This window comes from Wyeomyia smithii, chromosome 3, assembly GCF_029784165.1.
Source record: "Wyeomyia smithii strain HCP4-BCI-WySm-NY-G18 chromosome 3, ASM2978416v1, whole genome shotgun sequence".
Lineage (NCBI taxonomy): Eukaryota > Metazoa > Arthropoda > Insecta > Diptera > Culicidae > Wyeomyia > Wyeomyia smithii.
This window is the reverse complement of record NC_073696.1, coordinates 58287239-58313813: the sequence shown is the minus strand read 5'-3', so window position 1 is coordinate 58313813 and position 26575 is coordinate 58287239. Positions and strand designations below refer to the sequence as shown.

At 37.1% G+C, this 26575-nt stretch overlaps 1 protein-coding gene across 1 annotated transcript in view; it reads right to left on the bottom strand.

The window, feature by feature from the left end:
- LOC129727833 (uncharacterized) overlaps positions 1–26575 on the bottom strand; it is a 303501-nt gene that overhangs the window by 6876 nt on the left and 270050 nt on the right. Inside the window, exons 5-6 of the mRNA XM_055686045.1 lie at positions 18233–18366; positions 14641–14763 (exon numbers count right to left, since the gene is read on the bottom strand). Coding sequence (XP_055542020.1) covers positions 14641–14763; positions 18233–18366 — 257 coding nt within the window. The remainder of the gene's footprint in view (positions 1–14640; positions 14764–18232; positions 18367–26575) is intronic.

Sequence of the window (26575 nt, the reverse complement as noted above, 5' to 3'; positions counted from 1 at the left end):
GAGATAGGGTTTTGTTCAAGTCAGCTTCTACCAACGCAATTCTATAGGCCCAGTCGAAAAGGGATAGCGTGGGTGTATGTTTATAGCGTGTATGCATGTCTGTAGCGCGTGTGTGCATGTTGATAACGTGTGTGGCTTGCTATATAGCGTGTGGCTAGCGTGTGTGGCTTGCTGTATAGCGTGTGTGGCTAGCGTACTTGGATTGCTGTATAGCGTGTGTGGCTTGCTGTATAGCGTGTGTGGCTAGCGTACGTGGCTTGCTATATAGCGTGTGGATTTGGGGTAAAACATCCCTTGAAGAATTTTTTTCGAAAAATGCCACCAAAATCACCAAAACTGCAAGAACTTGGGTTGGAGTTGATAGATTTACTAAAAATTTGAATAATTCCTCTAGTTAAATAAGAACTAAAGGGCAAGATGATAGAAGTGACAAATAGGATTACAAAACGAAAAAAAAATTTTTTCTAGGAAAAAAGGGGAACTGCTCCATTATTCATCTCATTAAGCCGATATTTACGAAAAATGCACGGATTAAACACCGGATTTTTACGAAATCATTGAACAAATAAACTAAATATGCTTTTATGCTCTTATGGAATCGTTTAGCATTGTATGTTTAGTAAAATTAGCTAGATTATTCCAGAATTTTGTAAAACAAACCATTTTTCACAACGCATCCATATCTATCTCAAAACTTGAATCACAGTTCAATTATTCATCTCACGACGCTCCAATATTCATCAAATGGTAATCATGAATGAATCACATTATCATGAATGAACGTAGCTGCAGCCCGTCGTAGTAGGTTACCTAGATATTCGCTGCAGTTGTTAACGTGCAAAATTGGTAACCCAGGTAACTACTGCAGTGCTGTCGATTTATGTCAGTTATGTAGGAATAATTCCACATTTTCAGTAGGATTTTTTCGTATAAACAGAAACTGATTTGGTAGCTTTTGATTTTCTTCAACACAGTGAAAACAGATTCATTTCCTATACTGCCGTTCTACGCATAGTTGTCCCATGTTACTTTTGGTCGATTTTCGTTTTTTATCAGCAATGAGTCTATTTTCATGTATATTTTTGAAAAACTTTAAAAAATAACATTGTTTGTTCCGAAAGTCTTGAAAAACCATACCAAATCTGTTTGTCCCATTGATGATTTTCTACACATGTTTGTCCCACTAATTTTTTTTTTATTCTAATCGATCCCACTAATCACTAATTCCCATATTAACAACATGGGAAGTGCTACAGAACAATGAAAACTTCTCTTTGCAACGTTTGGCTACATTACGGGTGTCAGAAATTCGGTACCGAAAATCAGTTGCTTGATTATTTAACGTTCATATCTTTGTTCGGAATTGTGTGCTGGTTTGTAATCTGAATGCCTTTCCTTTTTGAGCATAAGAAGATAAACGCATGAGATTCATACTAATTGAAAGTTATAAGAACTGTCTTTTGTGTGTAGCCAAAATGGTTAAAGCCTAACAACGTTCAAATATGGGCAATCTGAAAAAACAATTCCCCTTTGTAATTGTAAGTCATCTGATACTTATTCAAATAACTAATCTTTTATCTCGACTATGATCACCTGCTTATAAAGACAACACGATTGGCGTGATCATTTTTGTGAAAAATTTAACAGCCTTGTTTACAACATTATTGTCCCAGTGGGTATTTTTATGGAAAAGAGTGTAAAACCGCAAAACATTCAATTAGATTTATTGAAAACAGTCTATTGCAAGGTAAAACTGCTTAAAAACCCATGACTGCATTTGTCACATTGGCGCAATGCGTAAAAGCCTTGTAAAACTTTAACATCGTTTTTCTCGTTTGCATGATTTGGAACATGGGACAAATATGCGTAGAACGTCAAGAAAAACTATAGTCCTTTTCAGTCTGTTTCCGAATGATGCATCTGGATTTGATATCAAATAAAAACTCTTTAGTTGTTTTATAAAATGTTACATTTGGGTTCTGGATCTTGTTCTGTAGAGAAAACAGCACCCCGTAAATCGCCAAGTATTTTCCAAGAAAAACATTTTTTGACGTAGAATACGTCTTACGGTAACATATATAGGGACCCAACTTCAAAACCGAAAACATCGAGAGCGTCACGAAAAATGTCCAATTTCAAACGTTTTAAACTCAGTCAGTTTCCAACCGATTTCTGTCCTTTTTGCAGCAATCGATTGGAAAATCATTTAGGCAACGGTCCAAATGCAGAAAATTGTATTCTGATTGTTCGATCTATTGTAGTATTGAAAATTGTTGAACATTGTCGAAACTCAAATGTCAACTTTTGATTGGTCGCTTTCTGCTTTTCCCTAAAAAGGACGTCAGAGTGGAGTACGTAGTTAGCCGAGAATGCACTCTTTGGGATATATATAAGACTGTTTCTTCTCAAGCAAATCAGTTTACTAGCAGCAGGCAGCAGCAGCGGACATCAAAACCGATGGCAGTAGCCGAAGGCAGCGTGGATCAGCAGCGGACAACATTGGTGATGGTAGTGGTTAGCTGCAGTTCCTGCCTCTTTCAGTTCGGCTTCCTTTCGATCTGAGTTGGACCCCACCAGCGGTAATCCAATTCAGATATCTTTGGGTGAATACAACCCGAAACTGAAAGAGACTTGCACCGCCAGGTGCTTTGAGAAGCCACCATAATCCAGCGTATGTATATACAGGTCGGACTCGATTATCCGGAGACTCGATTATCCGGAAACTCGATTATCCGGAATTCGATTATCCGGAATTTTAGACTCGATTATCCGGAATTTTACTTTTTTGGTGTCCGTTTTTAACTTTTATTCCGAAATTTTGCCTTCATCATTCCTTCTGACATATTTGTTACCATACATGTTCGAATTTAGTGAAAATAATCAATGTCCAATTTATTTATTTTGCTTCTCAAGATTTTATCGCTTTTCGCATCAGAAATAACTTCTGGTTACGCCACTGCATCATATAAGTAAAATAAAGAAAAGAAATATTTATTTTATGTTCGTTTATCGCAAAATTTCAGTATTTTGTGTGTGATTCGATTATCCGGAAAACTCGATTATCCGGAATGAATTTTTTTTCGATGTTCCGGATAATCGAGTCCGACCTGTATAGGTTTTGCGCACATAACGTGTATGAATATTTATAGCGTGTGTCGCTAGCTATATACGGTGTGTGGCTAGAGTGCGTGGCTTGCTATGTAGCGTGCGTGGCTAGCTGTATAGCGTGTGTTTATGTTTATAGCGTGTATGCATTACTGTAGCGCGTGTGTGCATGTTTAAAGCGTGTGTGGCTTGCTATGGTTTTCTTTATAGAGTGAGCATGTCTAGCGTGTCTGTGCATGTCTATAGCGTGTATGGTTTGCTATATAGCGTGTACGTGGCTTGCTATATAGCGTGTATGGCTAGTAGTATAGCAATTAAAATTTTCATGTACAATTGCGAATAAATCACCTCATGTTGAATTTAATTATCACTGTACATCAGTCAGAACTAAATGAAAAATTTGCCATGTTGAAAAAAAAATTCAGTTGTCAATAAATAGCATTGACAAACACAATAAACCTTTTTTGACTTCAGCTAAGCTTCAAAGTTTATCTGAAGAATTTTTGAGCTAATGAGCTTGAATCACATAATTTTTCGCTTAAGTTTTACTATTTGCAGCAATCAGTTGTAAAATTATCTACGCTATCGTAAAATTCAGAAAATTGTTATTTGAACTGTTATACTATAGATGGGGAATGCACTATTTGACCTCGTCTATAACCTCTTCGTAGCCACTGTCTAAATTAAGAAATCTTAGTGCAATTATATACAACAACAGCCTCAAAATAATTCAATTTCATTCATGTTTGGATACGGCAGCAAGTGAAACCGCATAGCTTCACATAGTTGTTCATTGTCGTCACCGGTACCGGCTATAGAGGTAAACGTCATCTGGAGCAGAGAGACTATTAAATTAATTAACCCCAATTGAGTGTTTTCCCAAACCTATTCCAAGAAATACATTGACATAAGACAGGCTGTCGTATTCTACGTTAACTCTGCGGTCGTGTCTTATAAACAACCTCTTCAATTTTCGTCCTGTGAATCTTCTTGTCACTATTATCACTTTGCCCTTTAGTTCGTATTTAACTAGAGTGATAATCTAAATTTTCAATAACTCTAATCCGAGTTCTTGTAGTTTTGATGATTTTGACGGCATTTTTCGAAAAAAAAAAAATTCTTTAAGGAACGCCTTCTCCCGAATAGCTTATCTTCTGGCAAAGTAGGTAGTTCTGATAAGGTAGAGTGATTTACAAATTTTCAGCAAAATCTATTAGGTCTAGCAGGAAATATAGTGATTTTATGATTTTAACGGTTTTTTGAAAAAATAACCTTCTAGGGCCTTTGGCACACTGGGATTATACATGACATTAAAGCTTTTGTTATAAGAAATATCTAAGTCTGACGAGAGGTAGAGAAAAGTTGTAGAGGGATGGTTTGTAGATAACTGCCTGAGTTAATGAAAAAACTGAATTTGTGATTGAACATCGCGAAAAATTGATTTTAAAAACAAAAACTGATTTGAAACAAAGGGTGATTTCGGTTTTCATACGATTTTTGGAAATTCGTTCTAATTTTTGATAAGATTACCTCCTTCCTAAATATCTCTTACTATGTCCATTTGCTTTAAAATGACTATAATGTGTTTTTAACTTATTATTATCTGATATAGAATTTCGATCGACTTTTGCTCTGTTGGTAACCTTGCGGAAGTATTTGAAAACAAAGCAAAGGTGTTCAAATTTCAAAACTTTTCCCTTAAAAGAGCTTAAGATTTAATTTACTTGTTTTTAGAATTTTTGGAGCATAAGCACAAACTTCATACGTGAATAAAATTTTCGTATCGATGTTTAAAAGACACCTCATTAACCTACTCTGAACCTAATACTGTATTGCATAACTGGAAAAACAATTTTGGTAAAGGAATTCTTAACCGTGTAAAAGAGAGCGCACCAACTCGACCTGAATTTGATAACACCCTTTTAGAATTCAATACAACTTCATGGGTATGTCATGGTTTTTATCCAAATTTATCTAGACTAACATTTGGGAATTCAAAGTTTTTTAAACCTTTTTGACGCAGGTTGGCGTTTTACTTTAGTAGGGTGGCATGCTGTAGAAAGTGTGACGAAAACGTGCCCTTCTAAAATGCATATAGTTTTAATACAGCTGAACGTTGCATATTTCCTCAACCTTGTGGTATATTTTTTCAGTAGTAAATTAATGAAAAATTAAATTTAGTTTGAGAAATCGAGAGCTCACTTTCTGTTTTCGATGTTCATTTTAAACCTATTTTGCATGTGGTTTTTTCTCAGGTTATGTCATTTTCCCAGCTTAGCAACACACAGAATAATTATATCTCGTATGTAACTCAAATTTACGAAAAAATTGTCTCATTTCGTAATAATGGAACGAGTGTGACACGCAACAATACAAAACGTATTGTGTTGCGGCTTGGAGGGAAAACAATCAAATTCTTTTCGTATCGGATGGAAGCAGAAAGTAAAAGTGCAGTACTTTCAGCCACGCTATTGCGTGTTGCATATTGCAGATGTGTAGTTTGGTGACAGCAAAATTCTATTTTGCTGCCCTTTATTGGTGGCAGATATCAGGATGTGGCTCGAAATGCTATTGTAAGGTCGATTTAATCACTTTTCTTGAGACGTTTCAACATTTTATATGACAAATTTTCTGCAACGAATTCAGAATCTACAAAATTGACATCTGTTCATGCACAGTATTATCAAGATGGGGTGAATATCAAGCTACTGTGAATCTGTGGCGGATTTCGATCACAGTTGCAAATCAATATAAATCATTTACTAACGTGGAATAACTTTGAAAAAAAAAAAAAAAACCACAGGAGGGTTGTGTGCAAAGCCACGACCGCAAGGTTGAAGTAGAATACTTTTACAAGAAAGATAACCCGGCTGCTTGCGTGTCAGTCATTTTGAAATCGGATTTGTTTCATATATACCGCTTGTTAAATTATTTCCAGTTATACTATTCCACAACGTTCGAAAATTTTTATTCCGTATGTCGTAATACTAATGTACAACAAAACGTACGTGTCGCATGGGAGCAGATTGTTGCGTGTTTGATATTGCTGATGATAGACATGAGTATGAAGGTCGAAGTTCTGCTGTGATGTCTAACCATAACCGTCTTCTTCAAGGCGTTACATCCTTGTTAATGAAGTGTTGTGAATTTTCTAAAACATACTCAGCATCGTGAACAGAACGTGCCGAACTTTTCTGTTTAAAATCGGATTTGTTCCGTATATACCGCTTGTTCTGCACAGTATCAACAAATCGTAATAAACGTCACACTGCTCTGCATTTGCAGAAGCATCTAACCTCAGTTGCAGTTTATTAATAACCATTCATTATGCTCTCCCAAAAACATTTAGTAGTCTTGAAAAAGGCCGATTGCTGCAATTGCAATTTTCATTCAATTATTGCATAAATGCTTCACGGTCAGATATACCCGCTGCAACTGCTACGCTATTCGTTATCATGCTACAATTGTGGCCGCTATACGCTGCCATTGGTAACGCTGCTCCTGCATCAGCTGGCCCAGCTGCTATCGATGCTGAGATCCGCTGCAACTAGTGCGCTATCCATTGCTACGCCACAGCTGTGGCCGCTATCTGCTATCGCTGGTATCCACTGCACTGCTAAGGGATGACTGCTGTTGTCGCTGTCTAGAACTATTATGAGCGGCTTCGGCTGAAACAGGCTCTTATATAGGCCAAATAGCATATTTTCAATTGCAAGGTATATGATTCTATCGACCGTGCTTGGGAAGCAATCATATAACGACCAATCAGAGGTCGAATTTTTCGTTTTAACAAGGCTCGACTATTTTCAATAGTACAATAGTTTAAATAATAAAATTACAATTATTTTCATTTGGGAAGAATCTTAGAAGATTTTCCAATCTATTGCGGCAAGAACGAAGGAAATCCCGATTTATTAGCATTTGAAATTGGACATATTTTTCACTTTTTTCGGTTTTAGATTTTCGTTTCACATCCCTATGTAGCCGAATTTCCAGAGAGAAGTATTCTACTTCAAAAAACAAAACCAAACGATTAATACAATTGTAGATTTCATTAAGTTATCGCATAAATGCGTCATATTCAGACTACGTGCAATATCCACACTGATATAATATGGTCGTTTTCGTCAGAAACCGCCACAATCCAAAATTTTGTATATTTTCAGTTATTGATGGTTAACGAAAAATACTATATAGGGTAAGGAACGGCTTGAGCAGTGGCGCCTATTTTAATCAGTCGGAGAAAAACGGCTCCCAAAACACCTGAATCTCGATCATTATCGGCAACTTCAATGCCTAGTACGAACGCTCCGATTAACTAGCTGTCTAACACACGACACGATTAACAGAAAAATCTTTGAATAAACATCAATTGGAAAAAATCAATCATAATTGCAGCCATTCAGGCGCCACTTCGGGTGCTGACGAAAATTCCCTGCTATACAGATGCAAACTGCTTAGAAAAGGTTAGGGGTGATTGGAATCTTTAATTCACTATTGTTGAAGTTTGCTAGATCATTTTTACAATCTGAAAATAGGTGCTGACAGGAAAATGAAACTGAACAAATTGATATATTCATGTTTGTATTTCACCTTGCACATTTTCAGTATTTCTTCTCAATACACAGTCCCTAAAGCTGCTTAAAATATGTTCCCTACTCTAGTATTAGGGTTCGTCCCACAAGGACCTATTTCTAAATACGCAAAGGTTCACAAAAAAGGTAGTGAAAGGTAAAAATCAGTACAACTTGCTCATAATATGTACATAATACACCCTAGTACATTCAACGAGAATGGGAAACTTCAAAATATTCGTAGAAATGATAAAAGGTTCTTTTCAACGGTAATTTTCAGCCCCGTTTTTCTCTAAGCTATAAATTTTGAATTGTGGCAGTTTTTAACAAAGCCGAGGGATTTTAGCCGTAATATCTTCCCGCTTCGAGATGTTTATTCTAGACCCATGTCGTAAGCAGTGTTATTAGTCCCGCTCATAAGCAGCGTGCAACACCTCATGTGTCCAATATACTACACGTTCCAGTATGCGAAACTTTACATATTCTTCGCCCTACTGTCGGCTGTCGGTGCACGAAGCAAAGCCGAGTAGATGGAGAAAGTATTTTCGTTTTCGAGCACAGTTTTTCAAGCCCTCCGCCTAACCGAACAATTTTAAGCGAGTACTCCTACTCGCAAACAGGAACTCGCGTACTCCTTTATAGTCACTGAGTAGCAATACAAAAGAGTATTTGCGTGCCGGTGCGCGATAGTTGCTACTGAGGGGAGAGCATGAAGAAAAAAGAGAGACTTGAGAAGTGTAGCGTAGCGTAGAACTACGTCTTTCAGGAAGTTCGGCTACATACTCGGCTACATAGGGATGTAAAATGAAAATCTGAAACCGGAAAAAGTGAAAAACATGTCCAATTTCAAATGCTAATAAATCGGTTTCCTTCCTTCGTTCAGGCAGCATCAGATTGGAAAATCTTCTAAGATTCTTCTCAAATGAAGATAATTGTAATTTTATTATTCAAACTATTGCACTATTGAAAATTGTCAAGCCTTGTCAAAAGGCGAAATTCGACTTCTGATTGGTCGTTATATGATTGCTTCCCAAGCACGCTCGACAGAATTATAGACCTAGTAATTTGAAATGTGCTAATTGGCCTATATAACAGCCTGTTTCAGCCGAAACCATTCATATTAGTTCTAGACAGCGACAACAAGAGCGTTCTCGCAGCAGCAGTGTAGCGGATACCAATGCAACAGATAGTGGCCACAGCTGTGGCATGGCAACGGATAGCGCAGCGGTTGCAGCGGGTCTCAGCATCGATAGTAGCAGGTCCAGTTAAGACAGAAGCACCTCCTTTAGTGAAATGGTGTCTCTGTGCGATAGCGGGCAATAGTAAATGCATCCAATGAAAAGTTGCCTCATTATGTCAAGACACCAACGTTCTGGGAAGCTGGCGTTGAAAATACATGAGCCGTCTAGCTTTGAGTGTAACAGCTTTTCACTGTGTTATCTATCACAAAGAATACCTTATTCGCACTGTCAGTGTTGACGCAAAGCTGTGATTGGCATCTTATCCGATATTGAGTTCAACAGCAAATTGTCTTTTGCAGGATGAAATAAATACCTAATAGAAGAGTGAATATTTTCTCTGAAATTAATTTACACCTTCAAATGTTGGAACAGTTATAATTTTGACTTCATCTCCATGTCTCAGAACATATCGAATTAACTTTTTCTTCAGTAATAAGCACAACACCCAAACAGCTTTCATTATCTGCATAAAAATTAGGTTTTTTTTATTTTCTTCACAAATAGCTAAAAGTTAGGTTATCGCATAATCAAACCTTAAAAATTGTCACGCCTAATAAGACAAGCAACTATATTATTGGAAATCTCTCTTTGTTGAAACGCTTTGTTGAAACGCTTTGAAATAGAAAACGCGTTGAAACGATTGGCTGTTATTTGATTGCTTCCCCAAGCACGGTCGACAGAATTATAGACCTAGCAATTCGGAATGTACTATTTGGCCTTTATAAGAGCTTGTTTCAGCCGAAACAGCTCATATTAGTTCTAGACAGTGACTACAACAATCCTTACTTAAGCAGCAGTGGATAGCATCAGCAGCAATATTGGGGCCAGCTGGTGAAGCGACACTTTCTCTAGTAAAAGCTGGCATTGAGTAGCATCAGTAGTAGGTACATAGCCTGCATTTACTCTAATGAAAAGTTGCCGTATTTTGACAACACACAAATGTTTTGGAGTGCTGGCCTTCAAAGTATATGGCCCGTCAAATTTTCTGTGTGAAAACAGTTCTCAACTGTGTTATCAAAAAAATGCCTCCATCTCCTTTGTCGGGGTAGCACACAGATGCGATCAACATTATATCCGATATGAAATTGAACAACAACAGTCCTCATAAGGACAACAAACAAGTTATTGAAAATTTAATAGTTTCTTGTGTTGAGTAAAATATTTTTTTTAAATTTGCCTGTTGAAACTTGTTTGCGTTGTATAGTGTTTGTTTTATTCCTGTTCAGTGATGTATGTGCAAACTAAAATTTCATAACATTTCAACTCCTCTTTTGCACAAAATTTTAAACATATTCAATACAAGTAATGCAATAAACAACCTTATGTAGTTCTACGTCACCCTTGTGATTTTTTATAAAAAAAATGGAAAACGTTTATTTCTGTGGTTTATTTAGTGTTTAAAAAAAATGTCAGGAAAAGAATAACAAAAATAATATCAGATTCAGTTGAAAACCACCTAAACCAGAAAAGCAATTAATTGAATTTAATTTTAGGATTTAAAATTGCTTTATTGATTAAGAAAAAACGAAAATAAACGCACTGTTAGAGGAAAAGAACGCAATATTGCTGAAAGCGAGGAGTCAAATTGACTCTTGAATGTCTGACGGACGGTTTACCATTGAAATTTTCCAGCAACACTGCTGCAGCATGCTGCTACTGCAAACTTGCTCAAGTATGAGAAATAATTTCGCGTGGAATTAATTTTCAAAGTGTGATTTTTGCTCATAGTATCTTCGGGGAAGCCTCCAAGATAAATTTAAGCGATATCATTTCTCATCTCATGGTTGAATTTGCAACCATGAGAGTAAAATTCAATTGTGAGCCGTTCGTCAGATATTCAATCAGTTTGGGGTGAATATCTTTTTTCCCAAGCAAGGTAGCGCCTTGCGGTCTTCAGAAAAGTTTTTCCGAGAAAAATCTTTTATAAAAAATAAAGTTACATATATGTGCGACCGCCCATAACTTTACAACGGAATGTCTGATTTGATCTGGCTTTGTTTTGTTGTACTCGTCTTCGTCCAAGGCAAATTGTTACGGCAAGAAAACTAGGAAAATTCATAGGAAAATGGTAGAATTCACGAAAATAGAATTTCCATACAACGAAGAAATGAGATCGCAAAAGGCGCAATAAACAACAATAATATGACAGCAATTCAGAACAAATGACTCTCGACAGTTATTTTATAGTCATCTTCTGAAAGCTTCCACCGAAAATTAAATACAAATAGAAGTACGCTCGACTGGTGGCTACCGTTACGGTAATCGGTTGAACCATCTAAACTTATAGAATAGCAGCTCTGTCTGTCCGTCCATCTGATTCATATTGGCTTGGAAAATACTGAACTGATCGGCGTGAAATTTTGTATATAGGGATTACAGGGGCCGAGAAAGATGACTAAGATAGTTCGAGACCCCTCCCTTTTCTGGAGGGGAGAGGTCCCATACATATGAAACAAATTCCTGCACATCTCGAAAACTGACCAAGTAAATGGAACCAAATTTGACATATGGATGTCTCTAGTGGTAACAAATATGTCCAAAATGGTTCGACACCTTCCCTCTTCTGGAAGGATGGGGTTCCATGAAAATTAAACACAAATTTCTGCACATATCGAGAACTAACCAACTAAATGAAACCAAATTTGGCAGGTGAATATTTTCAGGGGTGACAAATATGTCCATAATAGTTTGACACCCTTACTTCAAATGAAACTCAAATTTGTTCATAACTCCAGAGCTAATCGAGTAAATGGAACCAAATTCAGCATGTGAAGGTTTTGGCAAAAAATATTTTAATGATGGTTCAATACCCCTCCCACTCCTGGATGGGAGGGCTTTTATACAAATAAAACATAAATTTCTCTGGTGGTTTCATACTCCTTCGTACTCTGGAAGGAGAGGCAGGTCTCCCATACAAATTAAACAGATATTTCAACCAGGTTTTCCGGAAAACAACCTACAATGATCGAGTCGATGCACAGAAGCCAAAACTCGACTCCAGGCGTTATCTTTTAATTTAAGATAGAAACTTCCGGTTTTCAATATGGGTCTTTCCGGAATCGTAATGGTGTACTATAGCCACAAGTCGACCTTAGACAACATTTTGAATTGTAAGATGGAAACTTCCGGTTTCTGGAAAACAGCCGAAAATTACCGATTCCAATATGAGTACTTCCGGAACCAGAATGATGCACAGAATCTAGAAATCATTCACGGACACCTTTGTGAATTCTAAGATGACGATTTCCGGTGTCTGGGAAACAGCCGAAAATGACCCAATATGGGTATTTCTTTAGCCAGAATGACACTCAGAGGACAGAAATTTTGAATTCAAAATAAATTCATTTTGGATTCAAAGATGACCACTTTCAGTTTCTGGAAAACAACAAAATTACTGAATACCTCCTAATATGGGTATTTCCGGAATCAGATTGATGCCAGAAAAACAACTGAAAATGATCGAATACCACTCAATATGAATATTTTCAGAATAGAAGTGATGTACGTAAGCCAAAAGTTTGAGGATGTTGTCATTCCGATAAAACCAATCATTTCAAACAATTTGCCTATTGACTTTGATCATATCCTATGGACGATTCGTGGTGCATTTGCAGACTATAAATAAATCGCAAGGAATCAATGAAAATGTTTAAAGTTATTAAATTAAACACAAAAATGGGTGAGACGAAGTTTGCCGGGTCAGCTAGTTTCCTATAAATATCATGTATTGAAATATTTTTAAGAGCCAACTGGACATCTCTATAGAAAAGTTTTGAAAAAGTGGTTCTTCCCATATAAAATCGTATGGAAGCTTTAAAAATCGGGCGCAAATCGGGCATTTCACCGATCGATCTGCGAAGTTACACAGTTGTTATAGGACCCATAAGGATCACGAAAAGTGCATGGGAGCCAAAATTATAACACCATCGCTTTTTTTCCATATAACCGTGTCCCAGTCTAATGTACATTTTCATAAAGGCTATAAATGAAGCAAAGCCTTGGTGCTACATTCCGATTCGAAACTCGACCTTCTGTTTACTGTACATAGACTTCGTAGCAAGCTGTTAAGTGTACATTGCGGGGCTAGCGCTACGATCCTACTGACAATAACAGTTTCTCCCCAGCCGAGATTGTCGTATAATTTCTGCAAAAAAGACTGAAAAAGCTCAAGCAATCTCATTCGTATAACTAATACCAGAACAATTGAAGGTGATCCTTCTCATGACCACCATAAATAAAATTGAGTTTGATGAATTAAAACTTATGTAGTCCAACGTCATGCATGCAATCGTATTTAGGATACCATCCTTTACTTGTTTAAATTAATGCTTCGGAAATTGGCAAGAGAACTTGCTTTAGAGACACGCTGTCAGAAGATATGTAGCTTTTAAGCAACGTTAACCATTTTAACAAAAAACGGTCATTTAAGATCTCTTCTCACTCAAGTTTCGTAGATAGACAATTTAGCTTGCTAATATTCTTTTGAATATTGCCAAATGTGCACAATTAAGGCATAAAAGTTTTTCAAACAAAAACTTTCCACGTCCACCAATGTTAAGCGTATTTGGTTCTAAACGACCATGCGTCTCCAGTAACGGTACCTTAGAGTTCAAACTGAAAACAATTTTGAAAGATCAAAGCATTTTTATCGGTTCTGTGAATTTTAGTGCCCCTAACAAGCCCGGTGGGCTTCAATAGGCCGCATAGTAATTCGTTGCTTCTACGTTTGCTTACGTGAACACTTCATTCAAGTATCTGCAGACTTTAAGCACTTCTGACTTGGCTAGAAGCACAGGAATGGTTACAAGGCAATGATATTTTAAGTCTTATGTGCGTAAAATCTTTGCCCAACTAGGTTTACTCTGGTAGTTCCCGATCGAAAACATCGTAAATCATAACAGTTGAAACATATTTTCTTCTGGCTGTAGAACGCGAACTTTTGCTCACTAATCAATTTTCTAGTTGGTTTGTTTTTTTACAAACACCATTCAAAAGTTTTCAGCACAAAAAAATCATCCTTGCAGCTTACATAACAACTCCGTACCGCTCAAATAAAATCGATATGTTCATACGTGTAATCAGCTGATATTGCAATGTACAAATTTTATACAGTGCTGCCACCAGATTTTATTCATATTTTCAGAAGAAAACTATTGCAAGCTTTTTCCCGCATTGATCTAGTTGAGGTGAGTAAATGTAAAAATTCTGACAAGATTATAAAGTATTGAAAAGTAGATCATATTTAATAATTTCCTGATTTTTTTCTTATCGTCCACTTGTTTTCAAATTATTCAATTTGATTTCAAAAGCAGTTTAAACTGTTTAAATAATGGCCAATGCAGAAACACTTTGCGGTTAATATGGAAGCACTGTTTGTGCGAAAGTATTTCTCTCGTTTTTGTTCCCTTATAGCAAACCAGGTGGTTGCGAAAATGTGTATGCCATAATAAGATAAAATATGCTTTCCATGTGTACAGACCAACGTCTCAAAAAATTGCGGAAATGATATCATTAACACAAAACACAAAACAAAAAGGCGGCCGCGTAAAAGTTAGTGAAGATTCAAATTGTTTTTTTGATTTCAAAATATAGCAAAACAGCTGACATCCATATTATTTATTTTACTGTTTGCAGTTGAACTCAACTGATGGTTGCTATTTTATGAACCTACTTACGAATATGAATAGATATATTAATAAAAAAGATAGAGTTTTTCTCACCTTCAACTTGCCATTCTGGAAGTGATGTCCACTCACAACGAAGTGCAGCCCTACGACAGATGTTTCCAGATCAGTTTTGTGGTCTCGGAACGGCTTATGGATGCGAATGTGTGAGGGATTAGCCTGTAAGAAGATTAGGTTTTATTGTTTTTTGTTTGTCGTGCCATGCGTTTGTTCCTCTGTAGACTGTGTGACTAGCAAGCGTTATACTAAAGTTGTGTGCTCTCTCTGATATTAAACGGATAGAATGTGATCACATATTTCCGATATGTTATATTGACTCTGCTCTGTTCTTTCGAGAGGTATCATGAAAAGAGTCAAGTTCAATGCTATTCTACATGATTGCCCAATTGCCATGTTGTTTTCATGAACTCATAGAAGGGATGGTTTATGAAAAAAGCTCATTTTGTTCTGTTTCGTTTCCAAATTGCGCGACCGCCTCAGTGTTGCCCTGTGTTCTGCTTGGCATTCTCTATCTGAATATCGGTCAAAGAAATTTAGGTCGACATTAAGGATGCTGAGGATTACGGTTATGGTTTGTGTTAGTTGCTTGCACAAATTTCACATTAACGAATGAAACACAAACTGTTTGCTAACATTTGTTAACATTTCGATTACAAGAAAAAAAAAACCAGTTGCCTAGGTTGTTCTACATTTGGCCTACAGCTTCACACATATCCAATTACCTCGTTTTTCTTTCCGAACCGAACTTTGAACGATGGGTTAGCAGCGCACTTCACCTTATCGGGAAAGTTTTCGATAAACAACGTGCCTGACATCAAAACGATGCCGGTTCGCCACTTGTTGAGGTCAGCACCCGTTAGAGGGATACGACGGTCAAACTCCGCCCCACGGAATCTCCTTTCATCTACGGTTATTTTGAAGTTAAGAAACTTTTGTTCTAACTTTTGCAGAATATTCCAGGGCTGGGTTTCAAATGCAAATTGTTATCTTCGGGAGTGGTCGGCCCTTTCCCACTCCACCGATAGAAAGAGTTGAAAAGGACAGACCGGTGCAAAGTTTTCCCCTTGATTTTCTTTGAATACGAAACTGGTCATCGAGAACGGGTTAGTTTAGGACCAGAGCGTCAGGGAGAGCGAATGAAAAAAAACGGGGATCTTTCTTTTCAAGACGAATCTTCCAGATATTCTCGAAGCGGTCGCTCTTTTGGGCTGTAATCAACCAGGCGAAAGGAATTTTGTTTGTCCCCGGTTCAAAAGTTATAATCACGAAATGAAAAGTCGTTTGAAGGCAACCGACCGACGCCGACGGAAGTGGGGAACCAGCACCTGGGGGTTCCTGATTTTTTCGGGTTCTACATCGCCCAGCAAAGACAATACGATTTTATGATCTTCGTTCGGGAGCTATTGTTGTGGCTGAATTTGTAAGGGGAGATTTTTTTTTGCTTCAATTGTTTGAGAGTGAGCAAAAGATGCTTCGGACCGGGAAGTCTTATGCAATTTTGGTTCGTTGATGAATCGCATTTTCAATTATGGTAATTAAAAAATTAAAACTTCGTTTCGTCAAGTCAAGCGGGTTTCCATAATAGAAATCGTGAAAATAATTTTAAGATGTTCAAAAAATCAGTGGTCGTGTTTAGATTCCAACAATGAATTGCCATAAATTTTTTAACCACATACCGCATGGCGTATTGAACTTTTACGAAAGGTAGAAAACTCTCCACGGTGATAACCTATCAGATTCAATTATTTGTATATTTTTTATCAATGTTTTTCTTCCTCTTCTTTACTTAGGTCAAAGTTTTCCTACCATGTAACCACACACACACACACACATACACGGAATAAAACTTTTCCTTCATGATCGAAACTTTACTTTGTAATTACGCTTACGGTTCAATGAATATTGTGAAAAGATGTTCTTCCAGACGATTGCATGAGGCCACCAGCGTAATTCCGCAGAAGTAGGTTCTTGCTTCTGTGCTACTGTTGCCTTTCAGGGTACACTTGAAGTGTATAAAAACGGTGACATAGTTGTGGTACGTAAATGTTTATACGAGTGTACGTCCTTACGCCACCAGCCAGGGGACGACGTCTTTCTTAAGTGGACGCAACACCGGAAGCACTCGGGTGTGAAATAAGATTTCGCTCAACTTGGGAATGCTGGCCCACCCGAACGCCAGTGGCACGTAATTCGTGTAATTCGTTCGTATGGTTCGATTGCAACAGGAAAATAAATCCTCTAAGCTTACCAGACGCAGTTTAGAATGAGAAACTTTGTCTACTAGAGCTCCCAGTTGAGAGACTGCGCTGATTGTTATTGATTTTCTCGTAATCTGTTTCGAGTTATGCATATATTCTCGCATTCCATCAAAGTTGACTTAGTAAATAAAGAAAGTTTCACAACCGTGTCGAGCAAAAAAACGCTCAACCGCTTTGACATTCACACGCACTCGTTTGGAACTTGTAACAGAGCCACAACTAACCGGAACACTACTGCAAATGTCAAACGAAAATCCGCATCATCGTATCCACATCACTCCACTTTTCCAACAAGTTTTCCACCACTCAACTCCGAACGGGGCGCCATATTTCAAAAGAAAGTGCTCCCATGGAAAGGGAAAGATTCGAGCATTCGGTGAATTCCATAGATGATGTAAGTTGTCCGAAGCTTTAGCGAACAAATGTTCTACTGCGTGTTCCACGCTTTGTACTATAATAGCACAAAAAAAGGAATTTAAAACTTTGCCGAGAGAGAATTTGTATTCTTTTCTGGCCTCGAGAGAGGCTTTTTCAAAGGAGCCGAGAAAGTAGTGATGACTTTATGCGTATTCTGTTTTCTGTGTAATTGCCACTAGCGGCATAGCATCAATTGATGGTGGCTACGACTTGTGGAGGAAAAATACAACAAAGGAGTTAAAATGGTTGGAAAATTCAGCGTACGAACCACTGCTGCTGCCGCGCCGGTTAGTTGAATGAATGACCGTTGATTGGTCTCTGTGGTTCGCTTTGTTGTGGAATGAATTGAAGCTCGTTATTATTTTAGTGGCGGTCATGCTCAACATTTATGGCTGAAATAGTGCGGAAAATAAGCGCATTTGGTTTCGGTTCGGCCTGGGAAAGCTTAGTTGCTTTATTGTAGATTTTGATTGTGAGCGGAGAATAACTTAGTCTAGAGCAATACCATGTGGAATTGTCTATTTGTCATCCGTTTTGGATTTCGGTGGAGTTTTGACAATTTTGAGTTGGTCGCACATGGAAGCCATTTTATTTATTAATTTAAATAATTTTGAGTTCTATTTTAGATCCCTAGGGATCAATCAGAAACATTCAACCAAACAATAGTCAGTTTTGAAAATATTATATTTTTAATATTTTTCTGAGCGATTTTCAATGAAGGGGATTGGTTCACATTATATTGACCATAACCTGATTCTATCAGAAAGGAAAATAAAATATACCTCTACTTATTATCGTTATTTAATTTCAAATTTCAACCTAGTTTTAAAGTTTATGCTATTGATTTTATACTGAAAATTATATGATCTTTTTGAGCTCTCACAACTTTGCATGTTTAGTACAAACGATTGCTTGTGAATCAGATAGTTACATTTACAGTCAACAATACTCACCTGAACCTCATTGATGTACCACGTCAGATTAGCTGCGGGTCGAGAGTGGGCCGAAGTACAATTGCCCCGGATGATGTCCCCAACCCGATACCGGGGTCGAATTCCATGAACCAGCGGTACATGCTTTGGGACCTCTGCAATTGAAGCAACACAAGAAGAATGAATGAACTGTTTAATTTCACGTTTTTTTTTGTCTCATCATACTGGCGCGCAACCTTCCTGTGTTGATGTTTATAGTGAAAAAACAGGTCCATCAAATCGAGAATCGATAATTAATTAATAAACCATCTGGAAAATTTAAATAATGGTTTAATTAATCTCCACGCGTCAAATGTGCAGATTATTGGTATGCATGTTCCATAATACTACCGGATTCTATGTCTCGTCAGTCGATAATTCGTCCCGAAAATAGGAAAATACAAATATTGTCTAGGTGTATTGCGCACCAGTCCAAACAGTGATTTGCATAGCAAACTTTGAATAAATCGCACCATATTTCGGGAATAGAAATGCCTTCCCCATGCTGGGGCAACAGTCAAAGCATATGCAAGCTAATTATCGGAAATAATTTATGACGATCGATTAAATTATCACATGAAAGAGAACGAGAGTGAGAGATAGCGAGAGGCGTATGTGTCAAATAATTTTGCGATGCATTAATTGACATGGGTAGATGCAAGGTGCGATGCTAGGTCAGCCCTGCAGGCTCCATTTATTCATATCTAGTACAGATGCATGGATTAATTTCTATTGCATCTATTGCAGTTCACTTGTGGTGTATTGGGGAATCGAGTTTTGGAATAGAAATTTGATATCGATCCCTCTAGTTGGAGGTTTCATCAGCTTCTATTTCACTGCGTCATCGAGGGTATGTGATTTCATGGAAATCTAAAATGTTTAATATATTGAGAATCGTTCTTAAATTACGTGGTCATATTTTAGTTTATTTTTATTAGGAGTCTTCCCAAGTATTACTGGCAGCTTATGATTCACACGACCACTTCCCGATTTTTGTTTGTGCTCTGCTAATTATTGTCTACAATACTTTTTTATCGAATTCCCAATATCCAATTTCGATTTGATAACATGGCATGACCTGATTAAAGGGGGACCCTACTTTGGAAGGTGAAAGGTAAAAAGTGTTGTGATTATCTCTTCGGATGTTTGAGGTGAAGTGAAGTGTTTCGGTATTTTGGCTAGTGATTAAGGTATATTTGAAGATGTATTTTGTGTGTCGTGGGTGCAAATACAGTGAGTATTACGCTATTGGCAGCGTTTTTCTCGAAACCATGTTATTTCAACTGGTGGTAAATTTTTCTCAGCATCTACTGAGCCGATTTGGCTGAATTTTTTTCTAGCATGTAAAAATTCCCCAGAGCGCATATTGAACCTCATCTTCTCCAGTAATTACGTCAAAACGAATGGCACCTTAAGAATAGAAGAAGTTGTTCCAAAAGGTCATAACACCCGGCTCTCTGCTTTACTGTGCTTTGTGAGCCCTTTGTTCTATCCATGAAGTTATTGATAAGATTGAACGTTACGTTTGTCTGGGAAATTTAAGCTTTGTCCATTCAGAATCTGGAATAATAGGATCATCTGTTTCTCGGTATCGGATGACTCACAAATCAGGTTATAACATCAAAGCAAGGGTAATTCACTGTACCTTAAGTAAAAAAAATATCAATTCAAATCATTTCTCTTCTTTATTATAAAAATTCGCAATTTCTTATTGACGTGGGACTACGTCTTTGTTTTCTATACTGGTATGCAATCTGTAAAATTGTAAAAAATGCCTTCTGTAAAATTGAAAAAATAAACTGACAAATGTTGCGTCAGACTTCAAACGCTAATAACAGCATAACCACATGATGGATAACAACAACCAATATGTTGTTGGATAGATGAAATGTTAAAAAAATTTGTAATACGCTAGTTATCATTATTTTTTCATTGCAAAGCGGTAAAAATCGATAAAAAGTGTCAAGGACAAATTTACGCGAACAATGACTTAATCACATGCGAGCATTCCTAGCCAAACGACATGAATAGATACCAACCATTCTCTGTGATATTTTCTGTATCAATATCCCCGTCTCAGTCTCCCCGTCCCAATAAGTCAATTTATGTTTGCTACCATGAACCCAGACTAATTTGATGGCTCGAAGGTAAAAGTTTTTCGAAAAGTTGAAAACAACCCCTTTTCTGGAACAATTTTTAAACCTGCTGTTAGAGCGTAATAGAAACTGATGTCTTGAAAGAAAACATGCAGGTAAAAGCAACAGTACCGTAGAGTATACACTACCCGTCATAAGTTTGGAATCGCTTCACTGAGTATTGCAACACTCAGTTCGAATATTGCAACACCTCCCGAAAAGTTTAGCATCACCTGGAATAGACGGATATCTCGTGATTTGACAACCTAGAAAGTTGCGGTTTTCAGCAAACTTGTTCAGAAGGTCAAAAGCTATTGTATGGTAGCCAATTGAGTGTAAAATTTTACCGCTATGTGGCGCTAGTGGGCACACAAATGTCGTATTTTGAACCTAACTAATCTCACGATTCTGACCTGCTAGAAAGTTGCGGTGTTCAGCAAACTTGTTGAGACTGAAGGCTTCTACATGGTAGACAATTCAAAACTGTTTTTCGTATTTAGACTTTAACTTATCGCGTGATTATTACCACCCACAAAGTTGCGGTGTTCGGCTTGTGCCACCAGTTCTGGTCAAGCATGTCGAAATACAGTATAACGCCGCATGTGTGTTCCAAACTATTCCATCAAATCTATTTTCATTACAATTCAGTGTGATACGAAATGCTCTCTGTGGTGTTCAAATCCTTCAACATCGTATTAAAGGGATGTCTACTGCAGCTGTTTGCAGCCGGGGTAATCAATTTAGTCGCGATATCGTCAATTTTCCCCATTGTAAAACGGGTTGTGAATGTTGGTGATCAAACTGTCAACATACCAACACAATCGCATGCTACATGTTGTAACCTCCTCAAATGAAAGCATTTCTTTATAATAAACACACATAAGCTTACGTTTTGTGTTAAGTGAACAAATTGTCAACACCCAAATTGGTTAAACTTCGCCATGTGTAAACAATCAGTGCTTATAGAATCACGTAAATGAAAAGTGTAACTGTGTTATTAAATATTGCAACTATCTAAACAAAGTTTAAGATAGAGTAAGTTGGAAGCACTAAAAACTTTATGCACACTAGTAGCACATTGAAGAAAAATTCCGAACTTAACTGAAAATCACAACTCCCTAAATGATAAATTATTGAGCTAAACTGAATTCGAAACGCTCAAAACTAAATGCACACTAGCGCTGCGTTGCGGCTGAATTCCGCACAATACTGTCCGTCGATTACAAGCCCTTGACCTCCTGAGTAACTTTGCTGAAAATCGCAACTCTCTAAATGGCGGGATTATTGAGCTAAATAACGTTCAAAACACTCGAAACTACATGCACACTAGCGCGACGTTGTGGCTGAATTTTGCACTATACTGTCTGCCAATCACAAGCCCTTGACCTCCCGAGCAACTTTGCTGAAGATCACAACTATCTAGGTTTCCAGAATCGAAAGATAGAGTTACATTATTCTGCCCATTTTAAGTGATGCTAAACTTTTCGGGGTGTTGCAATATTCAAACTGGGTGTTGCAATACTCAGTTAAGCGATTCCAAACTTATGACGGGTAGTGTATGTGAAGCAGAGCGCCGCTAGCTTCTCGTCGTCTATCATTGTAGCGGGCACTACTTCTGTTCGCGTGCAATCAAAATTGCAAGGCTGCTACTGATGGTGATTCAAAGTTTATCTCATTAATATGATTACCATGAAAACCATAAATTACTCCACAAGAATTGAACATTTTTGCAACGGTTAGGGCATCATTCAGCGGTGGTCCAAATCGTTGTTTTGTTCCATTATTTTGGAACAAACTCAAATTCACTGCTGCACCGGTGGTGTAAATTTTGTTTTATACCAGATCTAAATTGAAAAAAATTGAAACTGGTATACGTTTTGGTCTATTTTCGTCACTTTTTGGAACAAGAAATAGATCGTTCTAAAACCCTTTGTACGCTCCCAATTAGGGTTTGCAATATTCCCGGGATTTGATTTCCCGGGAAACGGGAATGAAAAATCTCATTTCCCGGGAATTCCCGGGAACCGGGAATGGAAAAAATTTCTCAGCAACAATGAGATTTCAAATAAAGTTTACTGATAGAAAGTATCAAAAAATCGTTTTCAATTTCATTATCAATTCGCATGAAAAACGAATTACAAACCAAAACTTATTCAAGTTTACATCAGAGCCTCTTCGTTTATTTTTCATCAAATATATTTATATTACACGATGCGAATTATGTTCAAAAAATAAACTGCACAGTAAATCTAGTTTTCATTGGCATAACAAACCCTTTTGGAATTGGTATCACCATTGATTAGAGAGTAGATTTCCATGTAAGAATTTTGATTGTTCAACTAGAACGTGATTTGGCTTCTCGGTAGTTTTCTTGGAAATACCGAAACCAACTGGAAGGAAATGATAGAATAATTAATAATCATTTCAATACGACTCCAAATAAATAAGTTTTAGAGCATTTTAATGTCTACATAATTTTTCGTGTGAAATCGTGGCCACGACCCAAATTACGCTGACTGAGTTTTATTAAATTATTTAATTTCGGTCGCATTGATTCACGGGTTTCAAATTTTCTTTATCAATTTAATATAATTTTCATCAATGAACAAAAAAAAGAAATCACTATTCGCTCAGTAATGAACTAACTGTCAAAGACCGACATTAGACGAAGCAAATATTTGCCTAATTTTTCGATTACAGAACAAGACAGCAAATATTTTCGACAAATAACCGAAGCAAATAAATTGATAGTACACGGCAAGTAAATATTGACCGTCATTTCAAGGAAATATTTACTGCGTATAATTCCCACTTTAAAGTTGCTATACATTTTGACGACGTTAGTTTAGTGTTTCGATAGTAAATTAAGTTTCATTGCAAAATTGTATAGGAAACTATATTAAATCTTTCGAAATTTTTAAAGAGCTCGGGAATCCCGGGAATCAATATTTCTGTTCCCGGGATTCGGGAATCCCGGGAAAAGGTAATTCCCGGGAAATCGTTCCCGGGATTGCAAACCCTACTCCCAATATGTGGGTAAAATGTCTTATTTTAATTGAATACCTCATTTTTAGCTATTTCCATTTAAGCGTTTTGCGAATGTTGGGGAATAAACAAACCAAAGATTTTTCATGACAATTCACAATTCGTTTTTGTGGCTTTTCTGAAGAAGAAAATGAACAGGTTTGTCGCTTTTGACTTCAAGGAAACCGACCAGCAAAAGGGGATTCTGGAGGACCATAACCGTAGGTTCAACTACATGGTTTGCAACCATCAGCCACCAGGATGACAAATATGTAGGCTATTCGTTAGTCACCTGAATTGTGGTGGGACCACAGGAGACCTCAAGAGGCCAGAACACAAAGTCATTGTTCTGCGATGACACAAGCATTTCCGCAAAAGGAAAAAGTCTTCGTGTCATATGCAGTTGATTGCAGAAAAGTTTAGATATTTTTTCTTCCTACTTGCAAAAGTGGAATATCTCTCCCAATGCTTCTAAAACTCAAACGATAATTTTTCCGCATAAGCGTAGGGCTTCTTTCCTCAAGCCAAACAATTATCACGTTGTCAAGATGAATGGGGTTATTTTAAGTTGGTCTGACAAGGTTAAGTACTTGGGACTAATTTATGATAAAAAACTTATTTTCAAAGAGCACATTGAGAGTATGCAAGCCAAGTGCATCAAATATACGAGATGTTTATATCCTCGTATTAACAGGAGTTCTAAACTTTGTTTAAAGAACAAACTTTTGATTTACAAACAAATTTTTAGACCAGCAATGCTTTATGCTGTACCGATCTGGTCAAGTTGCTGTTCAACAAGGAAGTAAACGCTCCAAAGGATTCAGAATAAAATTCTGAAGATGATTTTGAAGCGTCCTCCTTGGTTTGGTACACTCGAATTACATAGACTTACTGGTGTTGAACCATTAGAAGCTATGTCAAATATAATTATTAACAATTTTCGACAAAAATCGTTGCAATCCTTAATTGCTACGATAAGCTCTCTTTATAGCCAATAAGTTAGCAATTAAGTTAGTTGTAAGTTTACTTCCCCTTTTCTGACAAGTAGGTTTAAATCCCTACGAATGATAAGTCCTAACTGCGAAAGCAAACAAATCCTAACAATTAAAATTACAAATTTCTAACAGTGTTGAGAAGTCACCATTTGTGATTGGACACACATACTCATTATTTACTAAAATTTATCATAAATACTTAAGCTACTAACAAATCCCCCCCTTAAAAAAAAAAAAAAAAGAGGCCAGAAAAATGTTCCTCGATGACACTGAACTCAAAACGTTCAAAATGCAGGCTTGTTTCAATATCCTCAAAACCAAAACCAAGTATAAGAACTGCAAGATTTTGGAAGATTGATGAGACGAAAACGGAAGATGAACATCTACGCAATCAAATATTTGCAGTATCCTCCGAAGCCCTCCTTGTAGCAGAAATTTTTCGATCATTCCAATCCATCCTGAGAAATGTCACTGACGCTTGGGTCAAACCATCAAATATGGTTGTGCCGTGTCAAATAAATGTTGTGTGAACAAAAAAACATCAAATATATAAAATCTTGAGGATATAAAGTGTCTTGCCAAAGTAATCGTAACATGGGGTATTGAATTGTTGACAGTGTGACAGATGTCAGCAGTTTAAAACAACAAGATATACAACACCGGTGTGGAGAACGAAAATTTGGTCTATATTAGCTGGTTCTATTCAGGTTTCGCTGGTGTATATCTAGTATAAAGTTGTTTCAAAAATAGACCACCGCTGAAGATGCCCTTATAAGTTAGTTTTATTTAATTTTTTTTCTCCGATATTTACTAAATAATCGTGACCGACATAATATCGAACGAGTGAGTTTCTAAAAATACTAATTTATAAAGGGTGATTTCTAAGAATTTGGTTTTTCTTTAAAAAAAAAACGCATAAAAATTACAAAACTGTATGAAATCTTTATTTGAGCCGATAAATTGGTTTATGCCATTTACTTTTTAAAGATAATTTCATTCAAATGTTGGCCACGGCTACGTTTTAAATGGTCCATACGAAAAGTTCAATTTTGGGTCACTTTTTCGAGCATTTCGGCTGCTATCTCGCGAATAACGCGTGTAATGTTGTCTTCCAAGGCTGGAATTGTTGTTGGCTTATCCGCATAGACGAGAGACTTAACGTAGCCCCACAAAAAATAATCTAGCGGTGTTGAATTGCATGCCCTAGGCGGCCAATTCACCGGTCCATTTCGTGAGATGAATTGCTCAATGAACTCATTCCGCAATATGTCCGTTGATTCGCGCGATGTGTGGCACGTTGCTTCGTCTTGCTGAAACCACATGTCAACAAGACCCAGCTCTTTCATTTCTGGCAAAAAAAAATCAGAAATCATCGCGCGATAGCGAGCGCCATTGACCGTAACGGTGCGATTTTGATCATCTTTGAAGAAGTACGGACCAATGATGCCTCCAGCGTGTAAACCGCACCAAACCATGCATTTTTCTTGGTGCATTGGCGATTCTTGTATTGCCTCTGGTTACTCTTCGATCCAAATGCGGCAATTTTGCTTATTAACATACCCATTTAACCAGAAATGAGCTTCGTCACTGAATGGTCGTAATGCGCGAAAAACATTTTTCACAGAGGACGAATTTTGGTAATAAAATTCGATTATTTGTAAGCGTTGTTCAGGCGCAAGTTTGTTCATGGTGAAATGGCAAACAAAACTGAGTACATAAGACTTTGACAGCAGTCAGAATTCCCGCGTGAACTGTCAAATCTGAATAGACCAAAAACCAAAAAGCAAAAAAATCACCCTTTAGAAGGCTAAGAGCCGGCGAGTGCTTGTGAATTTGTTGTCCATTCACTAGGATCTTTTCAGAATCTTTTTTTGACATTTCAACATTGATAGATATTTTTTTATTTTTAACTTTACAAATAAAATAATATACTTTTATTAGCTGTCTTCGTAGTACAGTGGATGTAATTGTTGGCAAATGGAACAAATATGTGAAGCGAAAAACAAAAATGGTTTTTTTCAAATTTTAACTTCGTTGTTGTTATTAAATGTTGTTTGCACAAAAAACACTACAGGCACAACATCACCAAGTGTAAATGAAGTTCTTTCGAGTGTAATTGAAAATAGTTCTAAAGAAATGAAGGCGAGGCTGAGAATTAAATTACGTAAATC